This window comes from Ornithorhynchus anatinus, chromosome X5 (genome assembly GCF_004115215.2).
Source record: "Ornithorhynchus anatinus isolate Pmale09 chromosome X5, mOrnAna1.pri.v4, whole genome shotgun sequence".
Classification (NCBI taxonomy): Eukaryota; Metazoa; Chordata; class Mammalia; order Monotremata; family Ornithorhynchidae; genus Ornithorhynchus; species Ornithorhynchus anatinus.
The window spans coordinates 43,170,435-43,191,746 of record NC_041753.1 but is presented as its reverse complement, the minus strand read 5'-3'; the positions used below and the strand labels follow the sequence as shown (position 1 = coordinate 43,191,746).

At 44.4% G+C, this 21,312-nt stretch overlaps 1 protein-coding gene across 1 annotated transcript in view; it reads left to right on the top strand.

Moving 5' to 3' along the window:
* The first annotated feature begins 832 nt into the window (after window positions 1-832).
* The window catches only part of SH3GL2 (SH3 domain containing GRB2 like 2, endophilin A1), a 151,365-nt gene continuing 130,885 nt past the window's right edge, over window positions 833-21,312 (top strand). The window contains exon 1 of the mRNA XM_007655640.4: window positions 833-1,001. Coding sequence (XP_007653830.1) covers window positions 957-1,001 — 45 coding nt within the window. The 5' untranslated portion in view covers window positions 833-956. The remainder of the gene's footprint in view (window positions 1,002-21,312) is intronic.

The following is a 21,312-nucleotide window of genomic DNA, read 5'->3' as shown; positions in this document are numbered from 1 at the left end:
CGTTCATAAGTGCCGTGGGGCTGAGGGTGGGGTGAATATCGAGTGCTCAATAAATGCCATTAATTGATTTGCTTACGCTCAGTGAGGAATCTGCATGTCTTCCCACCTACAGTCATACGTGTGGATAGCATTTCACCCTTTCAGTATCCTCGTCAAAAACGAAGGACAGAAACATGAATAGATAAGGTCAGTCTGTGGATATTAAGTCCACAGAGCTAAAAAAAAAAAGAAGTTTTCCCGTAAAAGACAGTGATGTTGCTGTCAGACCAGAAAGGGTTTAAGGTTATCTTTATTAGGGGTTGATCAGACAAGGACTAGCAGCCAAAAGAGGCAGGGGATGATCTTCGCTAGATGAATTGTTGAAGCTCTGAGGGAGCCAGAACGCGATGGCCGAACCACCTTCCTATTACCCCTAATGAAATGAAAATCTTGGTTTTCTGGCTGCACGATGAAAAGAGAGTCGCGAGCATCTGGGCTAGGGGAGAGAAAGCAAATGGGATCACGGAGGGCTTCAGCCTTCAGTCCAGCCGGCTCTCTTGGGGTGCCTGGGCTGTCACGACTTGAGGAATTTTCATCGGCGACTGTCCGTACCGCTTCTAAAACTCAGTGCCTGTGACCGAGTCGGCGGGATTATAGACTGAGGTGAATGTGGACTTGGCGTGTGAGAGAGAGACTGGAGGGGATCAGGTAGCCACCGTGGGCACTCGCCCAGTCGCTCCGTCCGTGCCTCGCGTGGGTGGGGCGCCCTGGTCCGGCTTGCCCTTTAAGGGGCTGGATTCCCTGCCCGTGACGTCAGGGTGTCTCTCCGCCCCGAAGCCCGCTCCCTAATAACCTGTCCCGTGGCTAGGGGACGCGGCCAGAGCTTCTGACGGCAGGCGGTGGGGCGGATCCGTCGGCAGTCCTGCCACTCGCCCGATCATCGCCCTTCGTCCCGACCCCTCAGCATCTCCCCCGCTATGTCTGTGGCCGGGCTGAAGAAGCAGTTCCACAAAGCCACTCAGGTAAGTGGGTAAGCGGGGGGCGGGAGCTGGTGGTGGCGGAGCTGCAGAGCCCGGGAGGGAGGGAGATCGCCGCTCGGCTCGGCCGCTCACGAGGGCATCGGGAAGGAGCCTGGAGGGGGCTGCAGCGTTCCTTCCTGCAGCAGTCACCCAAGTCTCCCGCCGAAAGACGGGAGAAGAGAAGAAGTGATCCCGGGCCGGGCCCCTTCTCTCCTCCGCGTGCTTCGTCTCCCATTTCCCCTCCGGATCCCGGGAACCGGCTGGAGAGGAGCCGTGCAAGGAGCCCTGGCTCCCCTCGGGAGGTCCGGGAGGGGTGGGACGGGGCCGGAGCAACTCATTCGCCTCTCCCCTGCCGTCCTCGCCCTCCCCCCGAGGCCGCATCATCGTGCGGGGGCTGGTGGTCCCCGCCACCGCCGCGTTACACGCCAGCACGACGGAGGGCAGCTCTGCAGTGCGCCGCGGGTGGTGGGATCTCCCCCTCTCCTCTCCCCCCGGCTTTCCTTCCCTCCTTCTCTCCCTCCCTCTGCTGCTGCTGCTGCTCGCCGCCCCCCATCAGCGGCTCGGCAGGATCCGGGCTTTTGGTCCCATCTCAGTTAACACCTCCCGCCTTTCTCCGATCCCCCATTCCCACCCGTCCTTGCAGCCCCCTCACTCTGGACCGGCTTCGGAGGGGTCAGCGAAGCGCTGTCGCCAATAGAGGGGAAACCCGGGAGCCCATGCCACCTCTCGCCTTTGGGTTTGATGGCTTCTCTCGCAACTCGTGAGGGCAGTTGAATGGACGATTATGTAAAGTTCTTTCTCTCCACCCCAAGCTTCTCCAGTGACCTTGCGGGGAGCGCATCGACGGTGCCCTGAGATGCCCGGACACGAGCAGTCACCCCCGCTCTTCTTGGTGGCAGCAGAGATGGACACCCGTTATTGGGGTCGTTTCTCCTTTCTTTTTCCCTCACTCCACCCACCCACTCCAGAATGGATGTAGCATCCTATCATCCCCGGCCCCGTTTGACAGTTGTCTGTGGCTAAAACTCACCCGGGCACAAGCTTGCCGAGCAGATTGCCTCAATCTTTTGAAATCCTAAAAGGGTTTGCCGCCATTGATCGGCGAGGGATGTACTGTGAGGCTTAGAATGAGATTTAGAAATCTAGGTTTGGGAATATGTTTTCATAGGAGCTCTTCAAAATCCGGGTTCAGTTGGCATTATTATTATTTTTTTTAAGTCTTGGGCGTTGGAGGGTGGGGGTGGGGAGGAGACCGATAGAATGGAGGAGAATAGGGTCCCAAATAAATTCATACATAGCTGACATTTGTTATGCAGAGATGGAGCTATTGATGGTGAGATTTCATCTGTGTGTGAGTGTGTGGGAGGGGCATAAAGGCAGTCATTTCCACACATATATTTGTAAGAACAGTAGGGCACTGTTTTTAGCCTCTTGCCTAAAGAACTGAGCAATGTCTTCCAACATAGGGCTGCAGAGACCCTGCATGAAGATGTTGCTACCTTCCCAGCAACTGAGAGAAATATTGAGTTGCTTTCTTATGTGGAGTTTTGCTACTACTATGAATAATCGTACATTTTTTAAGCGCTCTTTTTATGCGCCGGGCACTGTACTAAGTCCTGAGGTAGATACAGGATTATAAGTCTCATACAGTCCATGTCCCCCATGGAGCTCGCTGCCCAAAGGGGAGGGAGAACAAGTATCTTATCCCATTTTACAGACGAGGAAGCTGAAACACCGAGAGTTGAGTGTCTTGCCCAAGATCATACAGCAGCCAGTTGGCCGATCCACGATTAGCACTCAGGTCCCCTCGCTCTTAGACCTGTGTGCTTTTCACTAGGCTATGCCTCTTTCGGGGTACATAATGTAGTAACCAAAAACCAGCAGCATCTGAAGAAATTTTTTGTTGTTGTTTTCTCCAGAGGTAGGTTAGGGAAATTACAATGAGTAGAGAAAGAATGAAGTATCCACCAATATGTTGGTTGCACGAAGCTCATTTTAGTTGACCCTTCAGTGAAATTTCTGCATATACTTTTCTACATATGTTTTTATTCTTTTAATGGAATACCTTCATCCTTTTTTGGGAAAGGTGGGTAAACTCATCAATGCAAGTTTTAACATTCATGACCTCTGGTGTTCTAGAAAAGAAAAGAATTAGTCATAGGCTCATAATCTTATCTGAACCTAGATGGAGTAGCAAAATTTTCTTCATTCCCTGTTTGACCCCTCCGCTTCGCTTCCTCCCCTTTCCTAGCTTCCTTTCCCTTGCACTTTTTTCCTCTGGGTCATGTCCCTTTTTCTCTTTGCTGTTACAGGGCACAGTGAGCCTGCAGCTACTCGGTTCTACTAATTTATTTAGAGCCTAGGAGGGTATCTAGAGAAAGCAAGCATTTGAGTTCAGTAAAGACAGAGAAAGAGGAACTGAGTCTCTGCCCCTTTGGTACAGTTATTGTCTTCTGTCTGCTGCTAGCAAATTTATTTGCTGCAGGTAGACAGACTTATTGCTTAGGATCAATCAATCATATTTACTGAGCAAGTACTGTGTGCAGAGCACTGTACTAAGTGCTTGGGAGAGTACAGTATAACAGAGTTGGTAGACACATTCCCTATCCACGATGAGCTCACAGTCTAGAAGGGGAGATACAGTGATAAAAAGGATACAATGACAGTGTGCCTTTCCCCTAACTTCTGTCCTGCGGTTGCTTCTCAGCTTGTAGGTAGCATCTCTATATCTTCCCTTCCACAGGAAAGTTTTAAATTATCCAAAGTAGGTGACAGGCAGGAATCTGGAGCTCAGGGAGCTGCCACTGTCTGGACTGCTGAATCTCCATTTTACTGGAATTTTTTCTCCTTTTTGCCTCCTGAGTGATAGTAGTCTGTGTATGAATATTCATGTATAGAAAGGCTTGCGCATGCCCAGATTGACCCTACAAAAGCAGCTTCTGGGGAAGATGTATGTACGTAAAAATGTATACCAAGCGGTCCTTGTCAGTCATATTTATTGACCGCTTACTGTGTCTACAGAGCACTTGGGAGAGTACAGTATAACAGACTTGATAAACACATTCCCTGTCTTTGAAAGATGATGATGCCTTCAGTGAGCTCCTATCCACCATGTATGCTTTTGTGATCTGGAGAGCCTTGCATATGACTGACAGTAAATTCCATATTGTTTGCATGTGAAGTGAGTTTCGAAGCATGGTGTCATAAAGACCAATTGTAGGATCTGTTTCCTTGTCTTCAAAAATGCTTCTTGAAATCCTACTTCTGCCTTTCAGGTTAGCCTTTAGACTTAAATGTTCTTCCAACAGCTATATCACATCGCTTGAAACCATAATTCACTATGTCTTTAAATTGTTTGTTTTATCTTCCCCAATAATAAAAATAATCATAGCACTAAGCACTAAATACTGCAGTAAGAACTGGGGTATATGCAAGATAACTGGTTTGGTTACAGTCACTGTCCTACATGGGATTCACAGTCTATGTAGAAGGGAGAACAGGTGCCTCCTTTTCAGTTCATCATACCTTAGCAGCTATCATCTGTTCTTCTCACAAGTCCTGCCCAGTAAAACTGTGCTCTTGTGCAGATTATTTCAATAAATCAATCTATCCAGACGGTACGGTCTTTGTGGGCCAGGATCGTGTCTACCAACTCTGTTCTGTTGTACTTTTCCAAGCGCTTAGTACAGTGCTCTGCAAACTGTAAGCGCTCAATAAATACCATTGATCGAAAAATATTTGAGTGCATATTGTAGGCAAAACACTGAATTAAGAGCTTGAGAGACGAATTAATCGACATGATCCTTGTCCTCGAGGAGTTTACAATCGAGAAGGGGGACAATTCTGGTGAGATGGTTGAGTTCCAAGGTCTCATTATTGGTAAACTTGCCCAGCTATTTGTTGTTGAGTGTGATTTGTAGGTGAGGCTGATGAAGTTGCTGAAGATGCTGGATGTGGAAAGATAAAGCCCCTTCAACTTTTTAAATTTTCAATTTGGTATTAAGTTTGCTTTCCTACTTTTGTCATACTCTCCCGAAGGCCATCCTGGTCTCCTTGATTCTGTTTTTATTTCTTGGTCTATCTTGACTTTGCATATGCCTTGGTAACAGAATTCAGTGACATGGTTGAATCTTCTATGTTGCCAGTGAAAATCTTTGGTTGTATATAAGGTTTTCTGAATGTAACCGTTATAAAACTTTAATTTTCTTCTGCCCTACTGTCAATCCACAGTGCTCGGATGACTCTGCAAAGCAGTTCATATTCATCATCAGTATTTGTGCACCTACTGTGTGCAGAGCACTGCAGTAGACCCCTGGGAGCATAACAGAGAAGTAGAAGACCCAGTCCTTGGCCTAGCAGGGTTTCCATCTAACAGGGGAGACCAGCAGACACAAAGCATGGACATGCAATGGGAAAAAAAGGAAAAGCATAGCTACAACTAGTGAAAACCAAAGAAAAAAATTATAAGCGGAAGCAGCAAGGCCTGGTGGAAAGAACACAGGACTGGGAGTCACAGGACCTGTGTTCTAATTCCGGCTCTGCCACTAGCCTGCTGGGTGACCTTGGGCAAATCACATAACCTCTCTGTGCCTCAGTTTCCTCATCTGTAAAATGGGGATTCAATATCTGTTCTTCTTTCTACCTAGACTGTGGATAAACCTGATATGGGACAAAGACTGTGTCCAACCTAATTATCCTGTAGCTAACCCAGCACTTAGTGCTTGGCACATGGTAAATGCTTAACAAATGCCATAATTATTATTAATTAATACACAGATATACACATGGCATAATGGATAGAGCACAGGCCTGGGAATCAGAAGGTCATGGGTTCTAATCCCGGCTCTGCCACGTGTCGGCTGTGTGACCTTGGGCAAGTCACTTCACTTCTCTGGGTCTCAGTTACCTCATCTGTAAAATGGGGATTGAGTTTGTGAGCCGCATGTGTGACAGGGACTGTGTCCTACCCGATTTGCTTGTATCCACCCTAAGGCCACCCTAAGGACTAGTTGAGGAATGTCTCCTGGAGTAGGTGGCTTTTTCAGGAGGGCTCGGTGGGTGGGAAGGGACGTGACTTGAGGGATTTGAAGGGTGGGAGTGGGTGGGGGTGTTCCACGCAGTGGGAAGGACTGCACAGTAGGTTGAAGGTGGTAGAGTTGAGAGCATGGCAGAAGTAGGAAGCTAGTTTAGGAGAAGCAGAGAGTGCAAGATGTGGTGTAGGAGGAGAGCAGAGAGGAACCATCTGCTTATATTCTTGTGTATGAGCTTCAAGATCAGTTACCAGCGAAAGTCTCAAAGATAATGCTGATAGCTTTTCCAGTTGGGAGATTTTACGGTGGATTGGAAACACATTGTTTTTCCAGTTTCCAGGTCCCTCACTGGATCTTCAAGCATGGTGGCATAAATGAAGTTAAACAGGCTTGTACCTGCTGCAGAGAGTCCTGCTTAATACCGATATGGTGAGGAATAAGTCATCCACGATATCTTCTGCTCTGACTTGACCAACCTTACTGGCATATAGTAGCCTAAGATTTTGGTGAACTTTTCAGAGCAACCCACTTTGCATTGCGGTTGCCAGAGCCCTGGTCTCTTGTTGAAAGGTCTACAAAACAGTACACCCAGTTGTTGATGATGTTGGTATTTATTAAGCGCTTACTATGTGGCAAGTACTATGTTTCATTCTGGGGTAGGTAGAAGATAATCAGCTTTGACAGAAACCCTGTCCCACATGGGGTTCCCATTCCATGAGGGAGGGGGAACAGATATTTTAATGCCCATTTTATAGGTGAGGAAACTGAGGCACTGAGAGGTTAAGGAGCTTGCTAAGGTCACATGCAGGTGGCTGAGCTGGGACAAGAACCCCGGTCTCCTGGCTCCTAGTCCCATCCTCTATCCATGGACACACGGCTTCCCTTCTATAATGTGGGGTTACATTTCATAAAATCCTGCATTGAGAAAAACTCATATTAAAGTACCTGTGTCCAACACTGATCACACTCGTATGCACATAAGCCATTACTTCAGACACTGTCATGCTGTATCCCAACAGGCTTATCAAATGAACATTGCCTAATAGCCAAAGCACATTGGAAAAACTTTTTTATGTTAGAACTGAGTGTATAGTGGCCCTACATTTTCCCTGTATCTGTCCTGCTGCAAGGATCATATCTGTCGTGCTGCACTTTGGTTTGAGGCTACTTGAGCTTCAGGTTGTGGGTGGTTTACACCATTCTTCAGGAGTCTATCCAGAAGGATTCAGGCCGGAATCGTGATCATCATGTAAAATGGTAGTTTAGTCTTCAAGATGATGATTTTGGTAGCATTTTTATGGAGTCCTGAGGCATTTCCTCAGTGTTCCATAAATTGAGGAAAAGCTTATACAAATGTCCGATGATTAGGTTCCCTCCTCCTTGTAGCTTTCTACAGGCATATCATGAGATCTTGATGCTTCACCATTTTTTACGACTTTTGGACAGTGAAAGTGGCTTCCTCAGAAGTTGGAGTTAAGCTCATGCCTTCACAGTTGACTTGTTTTCTGTGCTTTGAAAGGACTCCCCCTCAGTGGTTGAAGGCATCTTCAAAAAGTCTTTGTAGCGTTCTCACCATCTGTGCAAGATTCCCTCTTTTTTATGAGGGTGGTTCCATCTGTAATCTTCAGCAGTGTCATGGTTGTTTAGTGCCAGCCAGAGTTGTATCCTGCTGGCCAGTGAGAAGGATGAGACCAGCCCTCCACAGGAATGGAGAGATCCCAGAGCCCTGTTCTATGTGGCCTGAATTTCCCACTCCACCTGGCCCGTGACTGATGCGGCAGTGGTTTGAGAGGTCTAGCCGCTCATGTCATCCCTCCAACACAGCAGAGGGGAGACTGAATTGCATTTGTAATGCTTGGGAGGCTATGGACATCTGAACGAGGAGGCCTGGACTTGAGAGGTTAAGAATTAAGAATGAACCCTTATTTCATTCTTTTTTCTGAATTGCTGAATTGAACCTGTCATTTTTTTCTATGTATCTCTTCTCCACTCCCGCCACCCCTTGCCCCCTTTGGATTGTGAGCCTCTTGTGGGCCAGAGACTATATGTCAATTCATTCAGTCACATTTATTGAGCACTTACTATGTGCAGAGCACAGTACTCAGCGCGTGGAAGAGTACAATACAACAATAAACAGACACATTCCCTGCCCACAACAAAGTTACAGTCTAGAAGGGAGCCTTTTATATTGCACCACTTAAAAAATGCATTTCCTTATTGCATAAGAAACCCTCACACACTCTTATGTGTACTGTGCAGGTAATCTTTAATCAATCAATCATATTTATTGAGCACTTACTGTGTGCAGAGTATACAGTACAGTAGAGGTGATAGACATGTTCCCTGCCTACAAGGCGTTTACAATCTAGAGGGGGAGACAGACATTAAAATAAATTACAGATATGTACATAAGTTTTGTGGGGCTGAGGGTGGGGTGAGTATCAAGTGCTTAATGGGTACAGATCCCAGTGCATAGGCAAAGCAGAAGGGAGAGGGAGTAGGGGAAATGAAGGTTCAGTCGGGGAAGGCCTCTTGCAGTAGATGGGATTTTAATAAGGCTGTCAAGGTGGGGAGAGTGGTGGTCTGTTGGATATGAAGAGGGAGGGCATTCTAGGCTAGAGGTGAGGACATTGACGAGGGGTTGGCGGCAAGATAGATGAGCTAGACATTCAGTGAGTAGGTTGGCGTTAAAAGAGTGAAGTGTGCAGGCTGGGGTGTTGTAGGAAATCAGTGAAGATAAGACAGGAGGAAGCAAGCAGAGGTATTCATTGAGCCTTACAATGTGCAGAGCACTGTACTAAGTGCTTGAGAGAGTATTGCTTGAGAGAGTACGATACAGCAAACGAAACTCACTGGAGGACTCACTGGGACAAATTCTGGGGGGAAATAAATCAGGAAACACCTAGAGTTATCTCTGCTGTGATTCTGGCTCACTGCTCTGGGAGTTCACTGGAATTTTGGTCTACAGATCTTTTCAGTGTACAATCCCATACACATGCTGGAAGACAAATCCCTGTTGATTTGTAGCTCTGTTGATGAGCAACAGCTAATTTTGTGAGGGTAGCTATTTGAATGGTCACATCAAGGCACAGCTCCCAGTGAGCCGGGCAGCTTAATTTAATAAGTCTCTGAGCAATGAAGTATTGTGCCCGATCCATTCCATCATGATCTTCTGAACATGTGATTTGTAGTCTTTCAATAATGGCAGGTCAGTGGGGACGGGTGGAGAGGCTGGGTATGGAGTGTGAGAAGGGACAGACACTCCCCAAGCACCTAGTACAAGGCGTTGCACCAAATGGGTGCTCAATAAATGCTACTATTACAGTATTGGAGCTGGAATTGAAGCAAGAACTCATTGGCCAATCAGTCAGTCCAAACTGTAAGTTTATTATGTGCAGGGAACAAGTCTGTTAATTCTGTTGTATTGCACTCCCAAGTGCTTAGTAAGTGCTCTGCATGAAGTCAGTGCTGAGTAAATACCACTGATTGACTGACAGTCTTGGATCACCAAATAAGTTAAACATAATAATAATAATAATAATAATGTTGGTATTTGTTAAGCGCTTACTATGTGCAGAGCACTGTTCTAAGCGCTGGGGTAAACACAGGGGAATCAGGTTGTCCCACGTGGGGCTCACAGTCTTAATCCCCATTTTACAGATGAGGGAACTGAGGCACAGAGAAGTTAAGTGACTTGCCCACAGTCACACAGCTGACAAGTGGCCGAGGTGGGATTCGAACTCATGAGCCCTGACTCCAAAGCCCGTGCTCTTTCCACTGTGCCACGCTGCTTCGCAAAGTGAAAGTTAGTTTGTGTTCTGTCCATGACTAAGTTGCTCAGGGTGTCAAACTGTATAGACCAAATGACAAAGATTAGTCTAAATAATAATGGTATTTGTTAAGCGCTTACTGTGTTCTAGCACTGTTCTAGCAGCAAGAATGAAGGGGGAGTTTAGAGAGGTCAGATGGAGATGGTGGGCGGAGTGGTTAGTAATTTCACCAATGTCTTGCCTTTATGTCTGGTTTAGCAGCAGCCCAGAGAACACCCATGACAGTTATAGGATAATGCTCTCACTACTATTTAGCTGGAACAGCACTTAAATTCAGTTTAGTAGTACGTGTGGAGTGCCTACTGTATGTAGAGCACTGTATAGTACAGTGAATGTAAAATCAGTCAGTAGCAAACTATAGTATTTATTGAGTTTGTACAGGACATTACACTTAGTGCTTGGAAGAATTAGATAGAATTGAAAGACTTAATCTTTTATTTTAAAAGTATTTGTTAAGTGCTTACTATGTGCCAAGTGTTGTACTAAGCGCTTGGCTATATTCAAGCTAATCAGGTTGGACACAGTCCCTGTCCCACATATGACTCACAGTCTCAATCCCCATTTTACAGATGACTTGCCCAAGGTCACACAGCCGACAAGTGGTGGAGCTGGGATGAGAACGCAGGTCCTTCTGACTCCCAGGCTCGTGCTCTATCCACTAGGTTATACTGCTTCTGTAATAATCCTTGCCCTCAAGGAATTTACCTTATGTTTCCATCGCTAACCCCCTCCCCACTTAGATCCCAGGCCCCTTGAGACCAGGGACAATATCTAACTCTCATCGGTGTACTTTTTTCTTGGTGCTTAGTAAAGTGATTTGTACACAGGCACTTTATACTGTAATGCGGGTGTGTGTGAACTGATTGAGTGCTTTAAAGCTGATGGTAAGGTATTTCTGTTTTTGGAGATTCTTGAGGAGTGGGAAGATATGGACTGAATTTTTTTTAAATTTTTTTTAAGAAAAATGATCTGGGCAGCAGGATAAGGACTGGAGTAGGGAGAGACAGGAGGCAGGGAGATCAGCTAGCAGGCTGATGTAGTAGTCAAGGTGGGATATGACAATTGTTTGGATCAGCAAAATAGCAGTTAGGATGGAGAGCAAAGGGCAGATTTTAGCGACGTTGTAAAGGTAGAACCAACAGGATTGTGTGACTTAATATGTGGGTTGATTGAGAGAGATGTGTCGAGGTTAATACTAAGGTTTCAGGCTTGTGAGACAAAGTCTAGCAATCGAGATGGTGAAAAATATATTCCTGGACTAGCACATACCACTGCTATTTGTTTTTATAAATATTTCTGCAACAATAACTTTGTCTCCATAGTCGAATGACCTTTGTTTCTTTGTTAAGACTCTAAACTGTAAGCTCGTTGTGGCCGAGATTGTCTACCAACTCTGTTGTACTCTCCCAAGCACGTAGCACAGTTCTCTGCACAGTGTTCAATAGATACCTTGATTGATTTAGAAAGCCCAGGATGTTTAAGCACAAAGTAAATTTGTTCTTTAAACTGAACAAGTCGTCTGAGTCAGACTATGTTGAAGATAACACCAAATTGCTCATTTTCCTATTTTAAAGGTTAAAATATTTTCCCATATCATAGGAAAAAATAAGGCACCCTTTCCTACAGGAACATACTTCAAATGAACACATCCTTCACAAGGCATTCTCTTAGTAATCACTGTTCATGAAGTTTCATTTTAGTAATACCGTCATTTATAAAAAGTCAATTAAGGTGGTTAGAATGAATATAAAATTAGAGCAATTAATCCAGTTTTAGAAAGCTGCTTTGATAGAATGGGGAAGTTAACATTTATGTATGCATAGGTGCCCGCTCCATGGAAATGATGGAGGCAATTACTTCTATAGCTTTTTCATTCATTCAATCATATTTATTGAGGGCTTACTGTGTGCAAAGCACTATACTAAGTGCTTGGGAGAGTACAATATAACAGTAAACACTGGACTCTCGGCCTAAATCATCCCAGTTCTCTGAAAAGACCGGAAAGTTTCCAATCAGGGCTGAAAAGACCCAAACTGGTGTTTTCTAGTACATTAGTCTATGGATCCCTTTTAGCTCCTGCATTCAAAATGATAATTTAGCCCTTGTGTCACTATCATGTTGTCTGCATTTTAAAGTCTATTCTTATTCCTATAGTTCACTTTTTGGATTACATAAGGTATCCTCAATCATCATCATCAATGGTATGTGAGTGCTTACTGTGTGCAGAGAACTGTACTAAGCGCTTGGGAGAGTACAATGCAACAGATTCAGCACACACTTTCCTTGCCCCAAATTACCTTACAGTCTAGAGGGGGAGACCCAGACATTAGTATAAATGATGTATGGTAACAGTGCTGATTTTTCTAAATTGCCCACTTGTATGGGCAGGTGTATAATTTCTGTGTCATAATGGCAAAATGTCCCAAAGCATTTACTTTTCTGTTGATTCATTATATATACTTTTTTAAATCACTTGTGTGGTTTTAATTCAAATTTGAAATTTCATATCATATACTTTTCTTGACAGCATCTTTTATAAATCAGTTAAGATAATACATGTGCAGTTGATCTTAGATTTGTACATCTATTAAGTTAGAGGCAGTCCTTGGATTTATGCCATAGTTGATTCCTGAAGACCCTGTCTCAAAATGTTGTAAATTAAAACACATTTTCTCATAGGCACTATGTTATAAGTGGGGGATTGGTCCAAAAATCAAGGTTGAATATCCTAATATTATCAAAATTCCCCCAAATTGTGTACTCAGTCAAATTATGGATGAAAAATATAGCTTCATTAATGTATTTATATCAAAGCAGCGAGGTTCCATGATAAGGTGACTGACTTCAACTTCACTGTAAGTGAAATGGATGTATTGGCCCTCTTTAGTTACTCAGTTACTGGTGATAAGGTAACCCCCCACCCTATTATAATTTTAAAAATTGTTTCCCTGTTTCCCAGTTCTCCAGAGTTAGTGCCATGAATTGGGCTGGTGTCGTAAATTGAAGCCAATGTACCGAAAGGCTGAACAATGCAAATTTAGAAGCATTGCATGTGTTATATGTAATTTGAAACATTTTAGATGCATGGCTGCCTGTAACTGATTCTGTGTTCTTTGCCTGTATTTTCCAAGTCTGTCTCTGACCACAAAGGGACTCCACTAAGGAAACTCGGTTTCCAAGGCCATAAAATACTGGTGATACTCAATATCTTGCAACTAATTCAATATTTCACTTGCTATAAGATGCTTTGTACTGCACAAGACTCTAAAGAGGTGTATTTACAAACCATAAAGGTGACACGGTTTATGCCCTCAGGGCAATTTTAACCTAATCTGAAACAACTCTAAGCATTGATTTTTGATTAACTCTTAATTTAAGAACCTGTGGATTTAGGCCATTGTCTGAGATGACCAAAGCAGTTGCCCAGCCAGCTTGCTGAGTGTTGTGGTTCACTAATTGCACCTCACTGAAATTATTTGTAGGAGTTGTCAGGAAGGCAGGAGCTTCATCTTCAGATGTTACTGGGAGGGATTCCCTGCTGCACAAAATTGGGATGGTGGAAGCGAGTCATTTGATTTAACCTGTCAGCTTTTTGGAAAGGGCAGACCACCACAACTAGCTCATCCCACCCCTTAGTGCCAGGTGAGATGAATGAGAAATCATACTTTGCAGAATCATGGCATAATTTCAGTTTGGCTCCCTCCACTCCTTTTGGTATGGTCAGACACAGGCTCTCCTTCTCCAGAGCAGTGGGTTCTACCTCTGTGCCTTGGAGAGCAGGTCCCTTCTCCTCTCCCACATCCTTATCCCATGGAGCAATAGCAAAGGAGATATCTCTTGCTGCCCCTTACCCACTAGATACAAAGATGGGGGCCTCTTTCTCATCCCCACCTATCCCTGGAGTTGTGGTAGGGATTTTCTTGTGTCCTCATTTTCATCATCTTTCCACTTCTTCCCTCTTCCCCACCCCAAATCCAAAGTTGATAGAGTTTCTCTGACTCCTGGTATGACTAGGCTACAGTTGTGGAGGGGGGGTAAAGTGGGGGGCTTTTACATCTCCTGCCTTGTTGATGAACTGAGTCATGGGGAGGGGGAGAGTGAGAACACTGTGCTCCTCTGAGCAGTCTGTTGGAACACCACATTTTAAATTGCTGCTATAATGTTTAATTGTTTCTATGTTTGTGTCTTCCCCCTCTCCTCCTTCCTTCTCCCCACTAGCTTATGAGCTCCTTGTCGACAGGGGCTGTCTTTTAATTCAGTGTTTTTTTTTGCATATCTCTAAGGGCCTAATGCAGTGTTAGGTGCATTGTAGACACTCAATAAATATTTTTGATGATGCTGGATGGCGGCAAGGGCTGTGATCCACTCCTGGGCTGTGGATGGCCCGATTCTGACTGCAGCTTGGTCCTCTTCCCATCAACCCAAGTGAAGAGCAGGTAAGTGGAGTCTCTGGGTATGGGTCTCGGTCTTTGGGTTTCTTTCATGCCCCCTTCCTTTCTCCTTTTTGGGGTCACCCAAATCAGCCCCTCCTTGTAGAAGCGGAGTGAAGCAGAGGTAGGAGCCAAGGCCTGGCCCTGTGGGCAAATCCCTCCTGACCCCATCTCCATCCAGGAGGAGATGAAAAGGTCAGTAGTGGAGCCTGCAGTCGACCAATTGTGGGGAATGTCTTGTGGACAGATCCCCAGAAGACTCAAAGCCAATGTGGCCTTGGCCCCCAGCTCCACACAACCTTTTGGGTCTGGTGCCCCAGCTGGACAATCCCCGCTCTGACCTGGTGACACTAGCAGTAGTCAGAAGGTTCAGTCTGGGGCGGAGAGCCAGCCAAAGCCATTTCCACCAACAATACAAAGGTCCTCAATGATTCTGAGCCCGGAGAGTAGTGTTGCAAGCCCAAAAGCCATCCCAGTATCTGGAAGGGGGCAGGTGACCTCAGAACTGAAGTAGCAGTGAGGCTAGTGGATAGAGCCCAGGTCTGAGAGTCAGAAGGAACTGGGTTCTAATCCCGGCTCTGCCACGTGTCGGCTGTGCGTCCTTGGGCAAGTCACTTCACTTCTCTGTGCCTCGGTTCCCTCATCTGTAAAATGGGGATTAGGAATATGAGCCCCATGTGGGACAGGGACTATGTCCGAGCTGATTAGCTTGTTGCTACCCCAGTGCTTGGCACATAATGAGCATTTTACAAGTGCCATAATAATTATTTCCAGCACTTGGAACAGTGCTTGATACATAGTAAGCGCTTAACAAATACCATCATCATTATCATTTACTGAGTTTTGGGTGATGTGGACACTCCACTCCTCACTGGGACTGAACCCCACCCTACCCAGGCCTATCTGGCAGAGCAAAGGGTCTGAAGCCCTCATGGGTTGAGGAAGGGATGTCAGGGTAAAGAACAAGGACAGCATGTGAGAGGGGAAATTTCTCTGGTGGACCATGGGCAGTAATACCCTATAAGCTCTTTTAGACTAGAAGCAAGGTTGAGAGCAGGTGGAGAAAGGGTTTTCCTGGCTATACTCAGGATTGCTGCACTACTCACTTAATTGGTATTACACTGCTGGAAGGTGACATTTGTTGTAATGTAAGATACCTCAAAATAAAAGACAGATGTTCTGGAAGGGATGTGTTCAAGGATGCCTAGTGTTTACTGACCTTACAAAGAATTTGATACTATCAATAGACCAGGGCTTTGGAAATTAGATGTATTTGACTGTCCTGAGGAATTCACCAAGATCCTTAGGCTACCATCAGAGTGGTTGGTGGAGTCAGTGTTAAAGGAACCCTCTTTGACCCTTTCCAATAACCACCGGAATGAAATACAGTAGGTCCAGTCGTCTTCAACCTAGGCTAAGCCGGTATGCTTGAGGATGCAGCAAAGAATCTGGAAACCGGAGTAGAATATACTTCTGACCCACTGGGAAACTCTTCCAGTTGAACAGGAACCATCAAAAACCTTGAAGCAGAGGTTTAGAAACCACTCTAGAGGCACATGCATACATGAAGACATGCAAATGATTATGGATCACGTTGCAGATTCAGCACAGCACTGTGGATTGATCCTACGTGAAAAGAAAACTGAAGTCACGTAGCATTCCCCTCCTGAGAAACTCTATGCACAACGAAAAATTTTCATCGGAAATACAGAACTTCAAGAGGTCACTGAATGCTGCTATCTAGACAATACTCTCCAGTGATACAAGAATAGACAGAGAGGTAGGAAACAGAATCCCAAGGGCTAGCATGATGTTCAGTTGACTGCAGGACAGAGGATGGCAACCCCAGGGCATCAAGCATCATACTAAGATGGTTGTGGGGGTCTAACTTTCTATATTGCTGTGGAACTTGGACCTGCTACAGAAGAGTCCTCAAGCTTCTGGAGCAGTTTGAACCACCCTCAAACGGCTGGACAAGATTACCAACAAGGAGGTCCTGAGACATAGCAATGCTCCACAGCTAGTAATTCAGCTCCACTTGGTGGCATATGTGAAGAGAATGGAAGACAGCAAGTTCTGTGTGGTGAAACGAAAGGGCTTTTAGACACAAGCTGGAAGGACAGAATGCTGATGATGAGGACAAATGACACTTTTTCTGAGCGCTTACTTCATGAAGACCACTGTATTAGGCCCTTGGAGACAAATAGTAGAAATAAAAGATTCAGTCCTGGATCTCAAGGACCTTAGTTTAATAGAGGAAATAGGCAAACAGAAATTGCAACTATATAATCAGTAAAAGGGTAAAATCAATGATTTGCCTAGTTTTGTTTTTCTCTTGTAGTAAACTGACAAGCACATGAACACTAAGGTGATGAATTGCCACAAGCTGAACGGTTTTAACTGAAAATGCCACTTTGAGGATCACTGAAGGGAGTATGGTAGAAAGAGAAACTTAGAAATTCTGACTGACTGACTCAAGGTCCTCCACCAGCTCTCTCCTCCTAACACCTACTCTCCTCACATACTACCCCCTAGCCTGCACTCCACATACCTCCAGACAAGCCCTCTCATTGTTACTTGCTCTCATCTCTCCCAACTTCAGCCCCACGCTCATGTCCTACTCTCTGTCACACCACTCCCAGCTTAGGAACTTGGTGCATTAATGTTGGATAGGGAATTTTGCATCATTATGCTCTCTTCCTTTTTAAATCTAGAGCTCTTTTGTGTATTACCCCTACTCAGCAGTTCTCAGTTTTTAAAAATTCTGTGACCTCCCTCGTGGCTTCCATCACTCCTCTCACAAAACCTCTCCATCCAATTCAAGTCCATGTTCATCTTGTAGGTTCATCTTCAATCACCAAGAGCTGTTTATAGCTCTTTCCCTCTATTCTTCTCAGCATGGCAACAATTTTTTTTAAATATGAAGGCACTGAGTAACAGGAGAGGAGCCGGGGGGTGAATTGGCTTGGTTTCCGTATTCATATTCCTACACTGCTGAACATCTGTTGAGCGCTCTGCTGCTCTGATCTCCAAGTCTCCTTCAACCCTTTTCTGATTCCCCCCTAAAGTTCCAGCTCATGTTTTGAAAGTTTGATCTAAAGGAAAGTGAGAGGATTGCAAATGTGTTATTTTGAAGAGGATTTTATAACAGAGCTCTTTTCAAATCCCATGTCAGCCCTAGGAAAAAATGTGATCAGTCCTAGGAAAAAATGTGATTACTCTGCTAGCCTCAGGATTTATAGTATTGTAAAGAGAGGAAGTGGGAAAGGAGGAACCAAAAAGTCATGCGAAGTATATAGAGTCTATATGGAGTGAGAAGCAGCATGGTCTGGAGTCTGGACCTGGGTTCTAATTCTGGCTCTGCCACCTGTCTGCTGTGTGACCTTGAATAAGTCACTAAACTTCTCTGTGCCTCAGTTACCTCACCTGTAAAATGAGAATTAACATTGTGAGTCCAATGTGGGACGTGGACCGTGTCCAACCTGACTAGCTTGTGCCTACTGCAGTGCTTAGTTCAGTGCCTGGAAAATGGTAAGCACTTAAATACCATAAAAAACTATGACTACAAAATTTTACTCTTGATTTGCTGAGAGCTGTCTATTCTTTGGTCGTCATCAGTGGAAGCACTCATGGTCGCAGAATTTTTAAAATTTGAGAACTGCTGAGTAGGAGTAATACACAAAACAGCTCTAGATTTGAAAAGGAAGGGAGCACAGTGATGCAAAATTCTCTATCCAACATAAATGCACCAAGTTTCTAAGATGGGGGTGGTGTGACAGAGAGTAGGGCATGAGCGTGGAGTCAAAGTTGGGAGAGATGAGATGGCTTGCTTAGAGGGATGTGGAGTGCAGGCTAGGGGGTAATATGTGAGGAGAGTAGGTGTTAGGAGGAGAGAGTTGGTGGAGGGCCTTGAGTCAGTCAATAGAATTTATTAAGTGTTTAGAGCTTTGTAGAGTACAATGGAGTTAGTAGACATCATTCCTGCTACAAAGTTTGGTGAATATTCAGGTGCTAAGGAGATGTGGCAGTGGCAGTAGTGGAGGGGAAAGAGAGCGTGTAGTGGAGAACTTAATCAGGGAAGGCCTCCTGGGGGAAATATTATTTCAGAAGAGCCTTGAAGAGGGGGAGAGCCCTTTGCTGAATAGGAAGGAGGATGGAGTTCTAGGCACAAGATAGGGTGTAAGCAAGAGGCCAGTGGCAAGAGAGATGAAAATGATTGGGTTAGCCTGAGAAGAGTGAAGCTGGGCTGTAGTGGAAGTGAATGAGGATGAGTAGGGGGAGAATTCTGATGGAGTGCCTTAAAGCTAGTGTTCAGGAGTTTCTGCTGAATGTGAAGAGAAATGGGCAATCATTGGAGATTTTTGAGAAGTGGAGAGATGTGTGCAGATCGAAGTTTTAGAAAATGATCTGGGCAGCAGTGACGTGTGGACTAGAGAGGGAGAGACAAGAGGCAGGGAGGTCAGCGAGGAGGTTGCTGCAATATTTGATATGATATGTGTTTAGATCAGCATCGTAGCTTTTTGTATGGAGAGGAAGGGGTGGATTCTGCAGATGTGAAGGAAGAACTGATAGGATTTGGTGACAAATAGTATAGGGGCTGAAAGGGAGAGGAGTCAAGCCATTGGTCAACAGGTTTGGCTTGAGAGCAGGTAAAGAACAATGCAGAACAGGTGAAGGGTTTTGTCTAACGACGTAGATTTGGAAGTCATCTGAGTAAAGGGGGTAGCTGAATCCATGAGAGTGATTATATAACCCAGAACCGAACCTGTGGGACACATAGAGTTAGGGGTTGAGTGGTGGAAGAAATCCCCAAAAGAGAATGAAAACTGATTAGAAAGGTAAAAGATGAATCAGGTACACACAGTGCCAGTGAAACCAAGATCCAAAAGCATGTCTAGGAAAAAGATATGATCATCGTTGTTGAAGTCAGCCAAGAAGTCAAGAAGGATCAGAACTGATAGAGCCCAGTCAGACTTGGCTAGAAGAAAGTTGTTGGAAATGTTAGTGAACAGAGTCTCAGTAATAATACTAATAATTATGGTATTTGTTAAGCACTCACTGTGCTTAACTGTGCTAAGCACTGGGGTGGACCCAAGCAAATTGGGTTGGACACAGTCCCTGTCCCACGTGGGGCTCACAGTCTCAATCTCCATTTTACAGATGAGGAAACTGAGGCACAAAGCAGTTAAGTGATTCACCTAAGATCACACAGCAGACAAGTAGTGAAACCGGGAGTTGATGGAGAGAAAGAGAAGACAGTGGTTGCAACCGGCCTGTTCGAGGCATTTGGCCAGATATCATAACTGGGAATTTGGGAACAGCTGCAGAATAAGGAAGGATTGAAAGAGGTTTTTTAAAATCTGAGAGACTTGAGAATGATGTCAGGGGGAAAGGACTGACTGAGAAGGAGTCAAGTGAATGTGATAGGTTGAAGATGGCAGTAAGGGCAGTTTGTAAGAGCAAGTGTTTTACCCTATAAATTGGTTTCTTAAATGTAAAATTAGACAATTTTGTGAAATTCAAATGTGAAATGGATTGCAGTTTCAGGTTTGTCTTGTTTCTAAGCCTATTCATTATTTTCATTCCTTTATACTTTTTCAAATCTGCCAGACCACAGCTCTTCCCATCTTCAAAGTCTTCCTGAAACCACTTCCTTTTAGGGACTATTTCCCAAATAATTATTCCACTCATGGACCTTTTATCCCAACAACACTCCTCACCCCTAACCCCCAGCATGTATGTGCACTGTATATCAATTTATGCAGTTTGTAATTTATTCATTAATTTTCTTGCTACCATCACTTCTATTTCTATTTCTCTTGCTATATAAATGTGGTATATGTCTCCCCCAATATATTGTAAGCTTTTCAAGGTTAAGGACTGTACCTTTTCATTTTATAGTAGTCTCTCAAGCACCAATTACCATGCTTTGCACACTGTAGGTGCTTACTAAATACTCTTAAGTGAATGACTGGAGATGAAAATAACAAAAATTATCTACCATATTGTTGAATGTGCCATCCATTGTCAGCTCCATTTTACATGCTTTTCCTCTCCAGAAGGAAGTAAATGATTGAAGCGTCTGCTCGGTCATGCACAAATGTGCCTTTGTGAAAGATTTACATTTCCCTGAGGTCTTGCACTCTTTAATAGTATTCATAAAAATGCTGAAGGCTGCTACAGAAATGGAGACACAGTGCAGTAGCACTTTGAGTCTGTGCAGTGAGAATATAACCAAGATTCTGGAATAGATTCAAACTTGTATTTTTAGAAATCAAGCTGAAAAATCCATATTTTTTCAAAGTAAATGCAATATCGTTCATTTTTCTTTCATTTCAATTTGGGTTAATTAGGAATGATGTATATTCACAGTAATTTTTAATCACAAAATACCACATCTTGTAATTAATCATCCAGTCCTAGGTTTATTTTGGGACATAAATAATTTGTTGGTTTTACTTTCATATTGTGGCTAATGTCTGTAAGCTCCCTCTAGACTTTAAGCTTGTTGTGGGCAGGGAACGTGTCTATCAACTCTTTATAGGGTACTCTCCCAAGTCCTTAGTACAGTGCTCTGCACACAGTAAGTGCTCAATTCAAATTCTCAGATTGATGTCTGAGAAGTGAAGTTGTCTCATTTTGGGACTGGAGCTCAGCCATTACCGGAGCTCTGTGGGAAACAGCCTTAATGCTAGAGCTACCTCTGTTCTTACATCCAGCAGCATGAGAGCCATTTTCTTTTCCCTATGCCTTGAAAAATTATAGTTTGGCTGGCAATCATAAAAATAGTCTTGGGGACTTTTTTTTAGTGCCTACCTGTACCTGCTAAGCTCCTTGAAGGCAGGGATTGTATTTACCTACTCTACTGTACTGTCCCAAGGGCTTAGAACTGTGTTCTGCACCCAGAAAGTGGTCAGTAGTGCTCTGTAGTTAATATCTTAGCATCACATGTTATCAAAAGGATTTTGGCATCACTAAAAATAAAACTTGCCTTCACTTTCCCACTTCACATTTAAAGTTCTTT